The 16716-nt window shown below is 41.7% G+C and overlaps 2 protein-coding genes across 2 annotated transcripts in view; both read left to right on the forward strand.

The window, feature by feature from the left end:
• LOC106819061 (low-density lipoprotein receptor 2-like) overlaps positions 1–10689 on the forward strand; it is a gene marked incomplete at its 5' end in the record, with an annotated part of 13530 nt that extends 2841 nt beyond the window's left edge. Inside the window, 7 exon segments of the mRNA XM_014823721.1 lie at positions 866–1042; positions 1970–2095; positions 2463–2600; positions 3275–3376; positions 4531–4700; positions 5489–5638; positions 10621–10689. Of these exon segments, the coding sequence (XP_014679207.1) occupies positions 866–1042; positions 1970–2095; positions 2463–2600; positions 3275–3376; positions 4531–4700; positions 5489–5638; positions 10621–10689 (932 nt within the window).
• Positions 10690–15438: 4749 nt separating this feature from the next.
• LOC106819062 (probable G-protein coupled receptor 52) lies at positions 15439–16209 on the forward strand. Its single transcript, XM_014823722.1, has one exon. It carries the CDS (start codon positions 15439–15441, stop codon positions 16207–16209), a length of 771 nt encoding a protein of 256 aa, XP_014679208.1.
• Positions 16210–16716: the final 507 nt, after the last annotated feature.

Here is a 16716-nt window from a genome sequence, read left to right on the forward strand (position 1 = left end):
GGCTGGAGAAGACTTTCTGATGTACCCACGTGTAGAAAAGCTCCAACAATATACTCAGGAGCAGGGGGCAGGGGAGCAATGTCTATTCTTATAACCATCGCGCTCTGGTTATTATTGGTTCATATATGGTTATATGTTTATATATTCCTAGACCAGTAACCATAACTCACAGTGCTGTGGGAGAGCGGGTATTTGGAGTTGGAACATGTAGGTTCGTACAGCTTACAAAACGGAGTGACTCTAATATATTTATACTGGTCTTCCTGCGCAACAGTGTTTATAAAATACTGCTAGGAATGTGAACCGCACTCGTGAATAAAAAATCGCAAGCGAAAAACGCATACCGGTGCTGCTTATAGATAGTTGAAAGTTTCCATACCCAGCCCAGATGGTTAACGGATTGTTTTCACGGAGAGGTTCTGTTAAAATGTACAATTGTCTTTCATCATATAACTGGTTTTTACATTACTATATTATTTTATATTATACTTGGAATATTTAATATTTTTCATGAATCCAATTATCACCCGCTGTGCACGTTTATATATGTAGCGCCGGAGTAAGTCTCCATTGATCAATAACCGGAAGTCAGTATAACTCACTGCAAATTTCCACTGTCTTCGTTGTGCATTCAACAGTCATCGCGACATCGCAAATAGAGCTTTATGCAGACAGGACCGATTTGTATATGATTGCACGCTGTGACTATCGGGCAGGCATGATAATTTGTCGGTATAAAAAATATTTCAGAAACTCAAATTCGGTGGCGGTGCATTGCTGTGTTCCGTCCGTGCGTGCGTGCGCGTGTGTGTGATTATATATTTCAGCCTGAAACCTCATCACTAATCAAATTATACGTTGCTAGTGGCGCTACCATGCAGAGACTTCGAAGCGCACTGTCCGACCACGGGAAGCTGCTACCGTTTGTCGCACCTCTGTGACGGATCCAACGTTGATGCTCCGCTCGGCGCTCTGGAATTCACGTGCGGTAGCAATCATGGATTGCAACCACTCTACGACTACGAATGCGCGAATATATTCTGTACGTATAGCAGCAGCTCTGACAGGCGAGCTGACCTAACTGTGTTTATACTGCATGCGGGTCGTGGTGTGAAAAGAAACGAATGGAGTAATAAAAGGAGAAAACGAGAGGGAGAGAGAGAGCGAGAGAGAGAGGCGGAAAGTGGGAACGCGAGAATGGTTTGTAGAGGGAGCGAGGTATAGAGCAAGTGGGGAAAAGGAGAAAGAGAGAGAGAGATGGGAAGATGAAGCATGAGAGAGACATCTTGAGGGAACGTGAAAAAGAGGAGATGGGGGAGAAGGAGAAAGAGAGAAAGAGAGAGCGCACGGGAGAGAAAAGAGGGTAGGTGGAATGCGATAGATAATTGTGAACTGGCAATAGATGTGCGAGAAAGATCTGTGAGTGTGCGTGTGTGTACGCGTGCGTGCATGCAAATGTCTTTGTGGATATGTTATTAGCCGTTATTATTATTGTAGCCATTAATTTGCGAGCTTGGAAGGGTTTATGTCTGGAAAGGTGTGAGCTAGAGGCGATGGGAGCGTGTGAAACCCCATATTTGTACTTCCCTAAGTGTCAGAAAATTTACTATTACAACCCAAGTACAATTCACAGTAAATCCCTTCATTTAGCTGTAACTAAATGGGCACATATGTCACTAGAAGTAAAGGGATATGGTATTATTCTCCCCTTATTCATTATTATTCTATTATTATCATGCTAGTAGTGTCACTTCTATGCTCTTATAATCTCACGTCATGCCCTATTATCATTTATTATCGTGTCCCTGCTACTATAATTAAATTGTGCTGACGGTGTTTCAACTATAAGAGCTAGCATGCGCCTTAATTTTTTCTGCTGACCTTGAATATCCATTATTATCCCTTTTATTATCTTAATCTAGCTAGTATATGTGAATCGAGTAATGGTGAATTCGTTATTAATTTATAGGGCAGCAGAATTGTACTGAGCCATTTTTTCGGTGCTGGTCGACAAATATGTGCGTGGACAACTACGAGCTTTGTAACGGCGTGGCTACTTGTAAGGACCGCTCAGACGAGAGCGATGATGCCTGCCGTAAGATTCGTTGATCATAATATTAATTGTATTAGCAAAAATAATAAACATGCATTTTAAAATTTAATTAACGAATAATACTATTATTAATATCCGTGATATAATTCACTGTGTTCTAAATAAATTAAAATTTTAATCAACAATTAATGTTATCATTTAGTTTCATGCTAGATATCTCCGTTTTAAGTGCAGCTATTGTTATACTTGTTTCACTGAAATAGAGCATTAAGACGAATCTGTTTACCGTATTATATGTTTTGCTAAATATCTTGTTAGTCCATATACACCCTTATCTTACCTTTCGTATCCACGTGCCTACAATGAAAAGGGATGTCACTGAAGACTGATTTTCTCGTGAAATTTTCAGAGGTTAAGATCTGCTCGAGTGACGAATTCAAATGCAGGCGATCGGGTAAATGTATCCAGATGCGATCTGTCTGTAACAGAAAATCGGATTTTGAAGATGGGTCGGATGAAGAAGAAGAGTTCTGCCTTACGCTACCATGCACGTATACTTATATATATTGATGACCATTGATCATCAACATTTCGTGTTCATTGTCCTCGTCCCCGTGATGCCACTATTTACCCTGCCTAATCCCGTCATCTATCCGTGTTCGCACACGGATGTAAGGTGGTGACGTACAGAACAAAATAATATAACACTCTATTATACACTGTGGATTCAACGTTAGGTACATATTGATACCAACACTGCGTTACTCCAACGGCAAACAGCGTTTGGGGCAAAAACTTGCGGGGCAAACGATGTACGGAATCGAAACCAGCCCGTCCATAGCGCACTAAATATATATACTCTAAGCCAAGACGACTGAATATATTTCTATTTGAAATGTAAAATTTGAAATCCAAAATGTTCTTGACCTATCAGATCATGTCTTGGTTTTCACTCGTCAGCTTAGAACCAATTAGAATGCGTGTTCGATCACTCGTAAAGTTTTTTGAACTCTATAAAATCCGTAATGATTGTTTATTTCATTTAATCTGTAATTTAGTTGCATATAAAACTTCTGTGTAAACTAAAAAAATGGCTATACAGGTTCTATTGATAACGTGAGCACTTTCACAAATGCGTCGCTAACAAGCGTAATAAATGCTAGCTAGTAGCTATTAACAATTTGTTTTACATGAAACTACGATGTAAAATATTCATTGCAGTTGTTACTACTGAAAAAGCTATCACCGATATTTCCACGGAGGAATTGGATGTATGGACATCGCCACTTCCTTTATTAGAGCAACGCAAGTGCAGCTACTCTCGTATTGCTTGCATTAAACGATTCACATCTGTAGCGCTATAATAACGATTCACATCTGTAGCGCTATAATAGTAATTCACATCTGTAGCTGTATAGCTGATAACTTATGTCTGTAGTTCTGTGACTGACATGTGTATGTGTGTACGCATCCTCCTATGTTCCGCGAGATTAATACATTATCGCTTGCATTAAATATTTAACTGGTTTCATGTAGTATCAAATACTAAGCTGAACATAGCTCGTACACGCGCTATTAGTTAATTATGCTTAACGAGGTATATATGTCTAAACAGATGGTAAGATAGGTGTATGTTGAAGTGGCGCATGAGAAGTTTTCTAGTAGCACGAAAATCCGAAGACAGCAGCGTAACTCACAGAAACGTAGACTATCTTAAAGCTTCGCGCATCGATGATGGATGTGACCTTGTTTTTAAACGATAGCAACCTGACAGGTATTCTCCGAGACAACGCCGATGAGGATTACCCAGACGACGCAAATATCACTACTATGAAAACACGTACTAGATTACTAAACGTACCACTGATTGTACTGATTTCGCTATTTATAACGGTAGGCAATGGTCTTGTGATTATCGTTATAACAAAGATTCACCGACTGAGAACAGCAGCAAAAATGACGATCGCTAATCTGGCCTGTTGTGACTTTATAATCGGCTGTACAGCCTGGACAGGGATTCTACGCCGTGACACAATGCTGCGGTGCACCGCATTTTCAGCCGTTTCAATGACGGCTTTTAATCTCTCGTTGATGGGAATTGCACTCTGCACAATCAACAGATACGTGGCCGTCGTGTATCCGTTACGCTACAACCAGCTGATGACTCCTGCTCGCAGTAGTATTCTCATAACTTTATCGACGACGTACACGATTGTGATTGGGATCGCAGCAGCTATCCAAGTATCACTGGGAGCCGCCTACAATCTGCATCGTTGACCTAGAACTCTCACCCGCATTCGGGTATGTCATTTAGAGTCACTATATTATTATATTCATCGCCATGGTTTACTGCTACGTCGTCATCGCTAAGATCGCCTGAGACCACACACGAAGGATGGCCGCAGTGTCAGCTAAGGAGAGAGAAGACATGTCCGCTTTCCACGCTACGCTGAAGATGTCCACGATCCTACTTACAGTTGTCGGCACTTCGTTTACTCTTACACCGCACGTTCTTCACATGATCTTACTCCACAACTTCCCGTTCCGACTTCGAACACTTCGGCACATTCGAATAAATGCACTGACACTTAATTCATTGCTGAATCCAATCATCTACTTCTACAAGTACAAGGACTTTCGTCTAGCAGTGAGGGAACTATTTGGTTGTGCCACGTCCACTATTAACCCATCTCAGCCGAACGTGGAGCAAGACCCTTAGTTAACATAAAAGCTGGTAATGTGCTGACTTACATACATACATATATTACATCCGAGATGTTTCGCCATATAATCGTTTTACGCTTAGATATCACATATATTTAATTTCTCAAAGGCGATAATGGAGCCACGAATTCATGGTAGTTAAATAGATTATTATATAAACATATTATGGTCTATTAATATAAGTTGTCTATATCAACGTAACGTCGCATACCGCCGCAGTATAGATAGATATATAGATATATATACTTATATATGTAGGCCTACGTGTATATATATATATATGAAAATATAACAGAAATATGAGCTATATAACCTCAATGTATGTAAGGACGAGTAAGATACAGAGTCATTGTGTTGTATCGTGTATGAGTAGATTTAATAAAGATATTCCGTCACATACCTATATCTAAATAATCAGTATTGCGTTTCAGTCTGGTATCCGACTAAGCCCCTGCGTCGCCGTCTTGCCTATCAGTTGGAGCAAGAAATTCTATATTTACTATATAGATTATATATGTTTCAGAACACATGTAAACCTATTGTGACTCCACTCCAAACGTTTGTCTGTTAAATGATGCACATTTCCAGCACCCTATCCCGTTACACACACAACAACGGCGGACCGGTCGCCATCGCTACGTCACTTGATAGAATGGTGCAATTACGCGACAAATCTAATATTACTTTTTTATGTCTTGTAAACGTCCACAGGGCATCTCCCTTACGTGTAGGCCTATAATGCTGATAGAAAGCAAAATAATGCATCGCAACCAACACTTATCCCCACTGAACAACCTGAAGACCTACAACCCCCAGACCCCGACGCTGCACGAACACCGCAGCATGCGGATACCCATGATGGTGAATCGGTAGTGGATATGGAAGATCGAATCTGTACTACGCTGCTTGAAACTCAGGAAATCCACCTGGATCAACGCAGAAGCCTGAAAAGGTTTCATCTCAACAAGGCAATACGGAACGATATTCAAGCTGCAAATCAGGCCCTCACCAATATCATCAAAGATAACCATCTAAACTTATCAGAAATCAATGAATTAATGTACGCTACTGCTGCTGTTATTGCTGGAGAGACAAAAAAAAAGTCACGAAGCCCACAGAGAAACCAACATGGAAGAAGAGAATCAAGACCAAAATTAGAGAAATACTAGAGCTATTATTCTTATTGTTTGTGCAGAGGGCGTGCGTGCGTGTTGCAAAGGAGCATTTGAACGGCATTTACAGCAAGTTATCGGCAATAATAGGCGAAAGAGAGTAGAGAAACATTAAGACTTTGGTAGTAAATACGTTTCGTGTTTATTTACCTTTTTATGTAGACGTTCCAAGTGCCTGTGGCAGCAACGGCAGCAGCGGCGGCAGCAGCGACGGCAGCGCAGCAGTAGCAGCGACGGCAGCAGCGACGGCAGCAGCGACGGTAGCAGCGGCAGCGACGGCAGCAGTTACGGTAGCAGTGGCAGCGACGGTAGCAACGACGGCAGCAACGACGGCAGCAGCAGCGGCAGCAGCGACGGCAGCAGCAACGGCAGCAGCGACGGCAGCAGCAACGGCAGCAGCGACGGCAGCAGCGGCGGCAGCAGCGACGGTAGCAGCGACGGCAGCAGCGGCAGCGACGGCAGCAGTTACGGTAGCAGTGGCAGCGACGGTAGCAACGACGGCAGCAACGACGGCAGCAGCAACGGCAGCAGCGACGGCAGCAGCAACGGCAGCAGCAGCGGCAGCAGCGGCGGCAGCAGCGACGGCAGCAGCGGCGGCAGCAGCGACGGCAGCAGCGGCGGCAGCAGCGGCAGCGGTTGCAGCCTATCGTGAGAGATACACGCATCACGCTTCAAGTTGCAAAGAACACTTTCTCGGTCTACAAAGGTCGATGTTTCCAGAGCCTCCGGTTAATTACCGTTTTGTTATATGTTAAATCGAAAGTAAATAAAATGACTAGATGAACGACTATGGGCAGTGTTGAGTTGTCATTGAAATAAATTTTGATATTTATGGCCAGCCATTTTGAATATATGCACAACAGGTAATTATCTAATATCATTAAATTTTGTCAATACACATTATTCACGTCCAAAGGTTCATACAGAAATGCATTTTAAAATTCGATAGTGCCTTTTCAAAAGGGCAATACGTTGGAGGGTCCATAAACCCGTCATTTTGTCCGACACCTCTCATGACCTATACGCTAAATTTAGTGCTTTTATCACAATTCGAGAAATCCTGATTGTCTTTGTGCGCCGGGGGCACCCGATTGTTTCACGTCTGTGGCGCTAAGTGACATCTCACGTAACGCGTGTTGGAAATAAGTATGATGCACGCTAAAACTCGACTCTGCTGATTCCGTACCTAATGTAATCTTTGTTGTAAGTTTATGAAACCAATCTCTCTATTTAATGTGTGTTGTTTCGTCGATGCTACACTACATGGTTTATTTTAAATTAGATTAAAGCTGATCCGTTGACTGTGTCGGCCTTTTAAACTACTCAATCGGGTTTCTTCTGCTTACCACTGCTAAACGCGGAAACGTTTGGAAATGGACAGCCGAAAAGGACATGGCAGACAAGGAAGGTCAGATACCGTATAGGTGGCATACACTTGCACTATATCGTCTATGTAAAAGGCCTTCTTCTAAATTTTTTTTTGCGTTAAAATTCGGTACTATAGTGCGGTAATTTGCATTATGCAGGCAAGGTAGATGCCTCGTGGACGTCTCTAACGTGTGAGAAGTGAGATTGTTCTTGTCGTATAATTTTTCCATTGCGTCAAGTGGCGTAGCCATGGTGACCGGTCCTCCATTATTGTGTTTGAAATGGGATCCGACCACATGCTGAAAGATCCCGAAATCAATCAACAAATGTTTTGAGTGAATGATGGAATTTAAATCGGTAGCCATCAAGCATGAATAAAGTGTATGTCGCGTATCCGCCAAAACTCTCTGAGTATTTTTAATTAGCGTTTGTCGATGCTTCTACTGTATATGCTTCTACTGTACTATGGACGCCCTCTACTGTTTACACCACATATAGTAACCATCTAGGCTAGATGCAACGACCTGTTGGTGTTGTTACGATGGAGAATTTAATGTAATGAGTGTCATCTGTCGTTCAGATGGTAAAACATATATGGTGCTGGTGGTATAAAACCTGTATCTGCTGCCCATTCCAAAATCCACCTACGTGTCGGGCAACGATAGGGTCCACACCAAAGGATGACAAGAGCTAGCATCTGCTTCACGCCCAGATACCTCAGCTGTGCACACTAGAAAAGCTTACATGTGCTTCTATTTCAATCAAGCGCAGGCAGAACGCGAGCTCTACCACAGTTATATAGATCCAGCGAGGCAATAAACGATCCAGATGAGAGACCGGATACCAGAGAAGCGTCGCCTGAGAGGTGTTGATCCTGCCCGCTAAGCGCGGATCTTGCGCGCAGTTTCGTGGCAAGGCGCACGCGACCGCGGGAACGTCCTACGAAAGTATCACGCGCTGTAAGCTATTGATCCGTGCGCCAAATCGAAAGGCCGGCGCACGGATCAATTGCTGCCAGCAAACAGTCTCGAATTTTAGCGGGTCTAATTCACTAGCAAACATATGCACACGCCATCGCGCAGGTCTAATAGCGATGTTTCACGTGACGTCATAGATTAGGTCACGTGTATTTGTTATGTGTTGTGGTTGGCAGAAGCGAAGCGTGCTGCTTGACATTTACAGATGAATGACCACATGTTCTGATAGAAAGCGCTGTTTATGTAGTGCACGTACACGTGCGTGCTGCGTGCGTGCGTGTGAAGCTCTATAACTGATAATTTACATTTGTAGCTCTATAACTAACAATTCACATATATAACTCTATAACCGACGCTTCACATCTGTAGCTCTATATCTGACGATTCACATCTTTAGCTGTATAACTAACGATTCACATAGGAACAGTTTTTTAGAGTGTAACCGCTTTTACGGTTGCATTCCTTCTACATGGATTATTGGCTGCATGTTACATCTCTTTTTCTGTTTCACCTGATAAAAACAGAAAGGTTCGTCACATGCATAACTTAATTATATCGATTTCGGCGCTTGTAATAATTCAAATTAACTACACACGTACATATTAAATGTTTAGTACTTTTATTTTGTTTACAAAACATCCGTATCGGCTAAGAATTTAAGAACAATTAGTGGTAGGGCGAGATGCCAGCTTGTGATTGGTTCACGGTTATAGGTTTACATCAAAACACGTTATAGAAGACGCTGACGCGCGCGCGCGCAAACAGAAGTATATAATGATATGCGTGATGCTATCTAGGCAGTCTCTAGCCTGCGTCGCCATCGCCAATTTACATATCATCTGGTTGCACGAAGATCCGAAGACAGCAGCGTAACTCGCCGGCTGCAAACAGTAGCAAACATGACGATCGCTAATCTGGCCTGTTGTGACTTCATAATCGGCTGTACACTCTGGACAGGGATTCTACGCCGTGACACGATGCTGCGGTGCGCCGCATTTTCAGGGTGTGCAATGACAGTTCTTCATCTGTCGTTGATGGGAATTGCACTCTGCACGATCAACAGATATGTGGCCATCGTGTATCCGTTACGCTACAACCAGCTGATGACTGCTGCTCGCAGTAGTGTTCTCATAACTTTATCGACGACGTACGCGATTGTGATTGGGATCGCAGCAGCCATCCAAGTATCATATGACTGGGAGCCGCCTACAATCTGCATCGTTGACTTAGAACTCTCACCCGCATTCGGGTATGTCATTTCGAGTCACTATATTATTATATTCATCGCCATGGTTTACTGCTACGTCGTCATCGCTAAGATCGCCTGGGACCACACACGAAGGATGGCCGCACGTTCTTCACTTCATCTTAATCCACAGCTTCCCGTTCCGACTTCGAACACTTCGGTTTATTCGAGTAAATGCCATGGTACTTAATCCACTAATGAATCCAATCATCTACTTCTACAAGTACAAAGATTTTCGTCTAGCAGTGAGGGAACTATTTGGTTGTGCCACGTCCACTGTTAACTCATCTCAGCCGAACGTGGAGCAAGACCCTTAGTTAACTGGTAATGTGCTGACTGCAGTGTTAGATGGCATTTAGGCACTAGCCTGTTCACTTAAGATGTGCGTTTATATTACATCCTAGATGTTTCGCCATACAATATTTTGACGCTTAGATATATCACATATATTTAATTGGTAAAAGGCGATAATATAGCCATGAATTTGTGGTAAACAACTTAATACATCTAATACGTCTATTAGTCAATTCATGACTAAACACTGGAAGGTTAACGTTTTTATAAAAATTATCGTGTAGTTGAAAAAGATAATACGTTAAAACCTTTCGAATGTAAGTAACAAAAGATGGCTCTTGTTGGCCTCTTAATTTTCTTCCATGAGTGTCACTCTCCGTCTTTTAAATGCAATGTGATAATGTTATCTGGCACTATATCTTGCATATCCCTAGAAATGTGCGCATTAATTGTCAAAATAACAAGCTGAGTTATCTTTGTCACAACAATATCGGCGAAAAAAACTTGTTGGTAGTAACAGAAATATTGACGTAGCCGGCGGATATTACATCAATACTCATTTAGTTGGCCAATGAACATTTACTTACAATTTGTGTTGTCACGCCAGGCGCTGTGTGTTTACTGCTGACGATGATTAGTAAGAAATGGTTATAATACGCGATGTATACGAGATGTGTAAAATCCGCAGAGCTGGTATGTGCTGGCGCATTTTCTTGCATACGCGGTTATAAGCAAAAAGTGATCAACTGCCGTGTTGTTTTTTCCGATTTTTGGCTCACCTTTTAGGAAGAGGAAGAAAAGGGTGAGAAGGAGCTCATGTTTCGGGAGCAGGTAGAAGAGGAAGGAAAAGGATGAGTAACTTTTGGGCTCACCTTTCAGGAACAGGAAGTAGAGAAAAGGTGTTTGCTTTGGCTTTTCAGGTCAGGAACAACGAGGCTAGACAGTCTACCACAGGGGTGCTCTCGGCTTAGAAAAAGCTAAGGACGTAAATAGAAGATTAGGGGCGACCCACCTAGTAGTTAAGGAACATGTAACGTGCTTGTAACAATAAATATAACGATTATTATAACAGTTGTCTATATCAAGATTCCATATATAACAGAAAAATCTAAAAATATAATTTTCTATTATGCAGGCTTGTCTATATCAACGTAACGTCGCATACCGCCTCAGTATTAGCTATATATATGTATTTATATATATATATAGTATTTTATTTAATATATTATTATTATATTATAATATATTATTTATTATATAATATTTATTATATACTATATATATATATATCTATTATATATATATAGTAATATACGAAAATACATTTTCATACATATTCATTGTATTGTATCGTGAAAACAACGGTACTCCATTATATTATATCTAAATAATCAGTATTGCGTTTCACTTTGATATCCGACTAAGCCACTGCGTCGTCGTCTTGTCTATCAGTAGGAGCAAGAAATGATCTCAACACAATCTAACACGCGTTAACTAAATTAATGCCTGTATGCCAGTAGCGGCCACCCTTAGGGTCACTACAATAATACCAAAGACCATATATGATCTTTGTAAGATAGATATTCTATATACAACTATATGGATGATATATGTTTCAGAACACATGTATACCGTAAATAACTGTTCAGTCTCATTATCTATTGCGTAACAGCAGTATACAACCATGTACATTTCCAAAATTGTTCAAGTATTTTGCAAAATTAGAAGGTGTCCATAGGCCGGCAGACTTAAATAAGCACTGACAGAGAAATTAATTAAAAATACGGAGAGAGTTTCGGCATAATTTCACGACATACCTTTTATTCATGGCTTAATAAACACAGATTCACGATCGACACTCCACCTCGAAACTTTAGACTAGACTAAATGACTAGACTTTAATGATGCACATTTCCAGCATGTTTTCCTATCCCGTTCCACACAGAAAAACGGCAGACCGGTCGCCATCGCTACGTCCCTTGATAGAATATATGGTACAATAACGCGACAAGTCAAATAATACTCTTTATGCCTTCTAAACGTCCACATGCCATCCCTATCGGTAACCTGGTTTAGCACTATCAAAACTTTCATTGTCAAAGGTGACGAGGTGTGATCAAATCTTCACACTGATAAACGTAAAGCGTGTGACACGTGGTAGCGTGGCGTGCGCCTGTTGCTGTGTGGCGCTGCGCCTGTGTTGCATGGTGTGCGTGCTAGGCTGCGCTCGCGCGCGCGCGCGCGCGCGTGCGTGTGGTGTGATGAGTGTGTGTGTGTGTGTGGTCGTGTGTGTGTGTGTGTGTGTGTGCGTGTGTGTGCGCGCAGAGCGTGTGCCTATGCGCCGGTTGCGTGCTGTTGCACACACGAGACGGATAACCACATCACACGGTAAGCGGCGGACTCAACCACAGACACATGTTGGTTGCTATTGGAACGAAGTTTGGCAGTAGGCCCCCAGTAGGCGTACAGGCAAGGCAAGTACGGCTCCTGCGACGGATCGGCAGGGCTATATGGTACGCAGTACGCGGGCACCTACGTACGGTACGTACGTACGGGTAATGTCGGTATTACGAGAGCCGGAGACCCTCTAATAACTTTTAAAATGAAGATGAAATAACACATTTTACATCAAAGAATTGCAATTATTAGTGATATTATATGTTTATATTATGAGTAAAATGTGTGTTTTTCATGGAATATAATCAGGAAAACTTATCTACCGATCATAAACCAAAACAACTGGCGTTTGTTCTCTTGTTAACTCCCACTAAGGGGAAGTGACGTCACTCCGCCCCCACCAATATCCGTAGCCTCTCGGCCACGCGATTTCATCGCAAATGAAGGTTTGGAATATGAAAATGAATTTGAAATGAAAATGAAAATGAATTTGAAATGAAAATGAAAATGAATTTGAAATGAAAATGAAAATGAATTTGAAATTGAAATTGGATTGAAAATGAAATTGGAAATAAAATTGAATTTGGAATGAAAATGAAAATGAATTTGAAATGAAAATGAATTTGAAATGAAAATGAAATTGAATTTGAAATGAAAATGAAAATGAATTTGGAATAAAAATGAATTTGAAATGAAAATAAATTTGAAATAAAAATGAAAATGAAAATGAACATGAAAATGAAAATGAATTTGAAATGAAAATGAAAATGAATTTGAAATAAAAATGAAAATAAATTTGAAATGAAAATGAAAATAAATTTGAAATAAAAATAAATTTGGAATAAAAATATCCGTAGCTATCTTGGCCACCATACCCAGAAGAAGAGAACGTTTTTGCTATCGGCGCCACACTGGCGTGCATTAATACGTGCAAAACTGCGTATCCAAGTCACCACGCGCGCGCACACTGCGGGACAAATTTGAAAACGTCGACTCGCGGTCGATAAAGTAAAAATTTGAACATCTGATAGAAAGGTCGATAGAACGTTGAGAAAGTTTATCATCTCGTCGACTTTTCCACAGTTAAAGACAACTTTACGTGCATGATGCTGATTAGAGCACGCTAGTGCCGAATATTACCACAAATGACGCATCTGCAGATGTATAGATGATAACTTACGTCTGTTGCTCGATCTATAACTGACGATTCACATCTGTAGCTCTATAACTGATAACTTACATCTCTAACTCTATTACTGATACGTGTATGTGTGTGCGCATCCTCCTATGTTCAGCGAGATTAATACATTATCGCTTGCATTAAGCCTAGCGCAGACCTGCGATTTTTGGTTGCTCGTCTCTGCAACCTATAGCTGCAACCGTAGCGATCGGCCGCACGCCTCACCGCGTGTGCGCATGCACGCGACTGCTGTTGTCTTTTCATGACTTGTTTTGTTCAATTTTTTAGGAGCTAACATGCCACTAAGACTAGATGGAGTCTCATATTATATATATATATATATATGGCCATTCCACTATAAAAAAAATCGATTTGTCATAACTCGCCCAAAAACATTCAATCGTGTGGTAGAAAATTGACCCAATGAGACAATATGTTAGTATGCCCTATATATGATATTATATGATGAATAAGAAATAATTGTATAGTATTATAAATCATAACTAAATAATGAATTATATATTCTACATTATAACTCTTCATGCGCAGGCCGTTATATATTTAAGGCAGGGTTATTTCAGTGCTGCAGCTCCGACGAATAGAGACATACATACATAATAACACGCATTTTTCACGTAATGAGATGGTGCCCGCTGATTGGTCGGACGAGAATTTTTCATCGTTGCAAGTCGCTGTCTACCCGCACAGGTGCGATTTCGAAGCGATTTCGGAGCGATTGCGAGCGACGAGTTGCTGAAAATAAAATCAGTTAGATTTCTTGCAACTCGTTGCAAGCGACCAGAATCGCTACGGATTGCAGTTGCACATTCCCGCAGACGTAGCGATTTCATAGCAATTTCGACTGCGATTCTAGCATCGAATTAGCATGAATTGCATGAAAAAGTCGCAAGTCTGCGCTAGGCTTTAGATGATTAACTGGTTTCATGCGGTATCAAATACTAGGCTGAACATAGCTCGTACACGCGCAATCAGTTGTATTGCGATGTATATGTCTGAACAGATGATAAGACAGCTATCTGTTGTAGTGGCTCATGCGACGTTTTATAAGTGTGACAAGTATATGTTGTAGAACTCCATTGTAAGAAAGGGTAATATTTTTGTTAAAATGAATACTGCCGGTCGCAATTAGGTCATATGGGAATTACGTTGCCGCGAACAGCACCAGGAACAGTTTTATACAGTATAACCGCTTTTACGGTTGTATTCCTTTGTAAGTTGTTGCATCTTACATCACTTTTTCTGTTTCCTCTGATAAAAACAGAAAGTTGCGTCACATGCATAACTAAATTATATCAATTTCGGCGCGTGTAATAATTTAAATTAACTACACACGTACATATTAAATCTACACACATACATATTAAATGTTTAGGACTTTTATTTTGTTTATAAAACATCCGTATTGGTTAAGAATTCAAGAACCTTTTATTTCTTTTAGTAGTGTACTTAATGTGCGAAAACGAATTGTTGGTTTTACACACTTCATGAAACACATGAAGTACTTCTGCCTGATTGAGACATAGAAGCTCAGGTTGTATTCAGTGGTAGGGGGAAACGGCAGCCTGCGATTGGTTCAGGTAATAGGTTTTTATCGACACACGGTAAGAAAGAAGCTGATGCGCGCGCGCAAACAGAAGTATATAACGACATGCATGATGTTACCTAGGCAGTCTCTAGCTCGCGTCGCCATCGTCAAATTACATAACATCTAGTCGCACGAAGATCCAAAGACAGCAGCGTAACTCACAGAAACGTAGACTATTTTAAAGTTTTGCGCATTGACGATGGATGTGACCTTGTTTTTAAATGAGAGCAACTTGACAGGTATTCTCCGAGACAACGCTGATGAGGATTACCCTGACGACGCAAATATCACTACTATGAAAACACGTACAAGATCTGTAAACGTCCCACTGTTTGTACTGGTTTCGCTATTTATAGTGGTAGGCAATGGGCTTGTGATGATCGTTATAGCAAAGATTCGCCGGCTGCAAACAACAGCAAACATGACGATCGCTAATCTGGCCTGTTGTGACTTCATAATCGGTTGTACATTCTGGACAGGGATCCTACGCCGTGACACGATGCTGCGGTGTACCGTATTTACGTGGTATGCAATCACGGTTCATCATCTGCCCTTGATGGAAATTGCGCTCTGTACGATTAACAGATACGTGGCCATCGTGCATCCGTTACGCTACAACCAGCTGATGACTCCTACTCGCACTGGTGTTCTCATAGCTTTATCGACGACGTACGGGATTGTGATTGGAATCGCAGCAGCCATCCAAACGTCATATCACTGGGAGCCGTTTTCCATCTGCATCATTGAACTAAAACTCTCACCAGGACTGGTGTATGTCATTTGCAGTCACTATATTATTATATTTATCGCCATGGTTTACTGCTACATCGTCATCATGAAGATCGTCTGGTACCACACGCGAATGATGGCTGCAGCATCAGCTGAGGAGAGAGAAGACATGTCCGCTTTCCACGCTACGCTGAAGATGTCCAAGACCTTACTTACAGTTGTCGGCACTTCGTTTACTCTGCTTACACCGCACGTTCTTTACATGATCTTAATCCACAACTTCCCGTTCCGATTTCGAATACTTCGGCTGATTCGAATAAATGCACTGACACTTAATTCATTGCTGAATCCAATCATCTACTTCTACAAGTACAAGGACTTTCGTCACGCAGTGAGGGAACTATTTGGTTGTGCCACGTCCACTGTTAACCCATCTCAGCCGAACGTGGAGCAAGGCCCTTAGTTAACATAAAAGGTGGTAATGTACGTGCTGACTGCAGTGTTAGATGGCATTTGGGCACTAGCCTGCTTACTTATTACTGTTCACTGTTTACTTTGCCTGTGTTTATATTACATCCTAGATGTTTCGCCATATAATAGTTTTACGCTTAGATATCACATATATTTAATTTCTCAAAGGCGATAATGGAACCACGAATTCATGGTAGTTAAATAGATTATTATATAAACATATTATGGTTGATTAATATAACAGTTGTCTATATCAACGTAACGTCGCATGCCCCCTGCTAATGCTGCTGCCGCCGCTGCTGCCGCCGCTGCTGCCACCGCTGCTGCCACCGCTGCTATTGCTGCTGCTACCGCTGCTGCCGCCGCTGCTGCCGCCGCTGCTGCTGCCGCTGCTGCCGCGCTGCTGCTACGCTGCTGCCGCGATGCTGCCGCGATGCTCGCCGCGTATGCTGCCGTGCGTCGCCGTCTGCGTCGCCGTCTCCGTCGCCGTCTCCTCGGC

Source organism: Priapulus caudatus, unplaced genomic scaffold (assembly GCF_000485595.1).
Source record: "Priapulus caudatus unplaced genomic scaffold, Priapulus_caudatus-5.0.1 Scaffold2790, whole genome shotgun sequence".
NCBI classification, from domain to species: domain Eukaryota; kingdom Metazoa; phylum Priapulida; class Priapulimorpha; order Priapulimorphida; family Priapulidae; genus Priapulus; species Priapulus caudatus.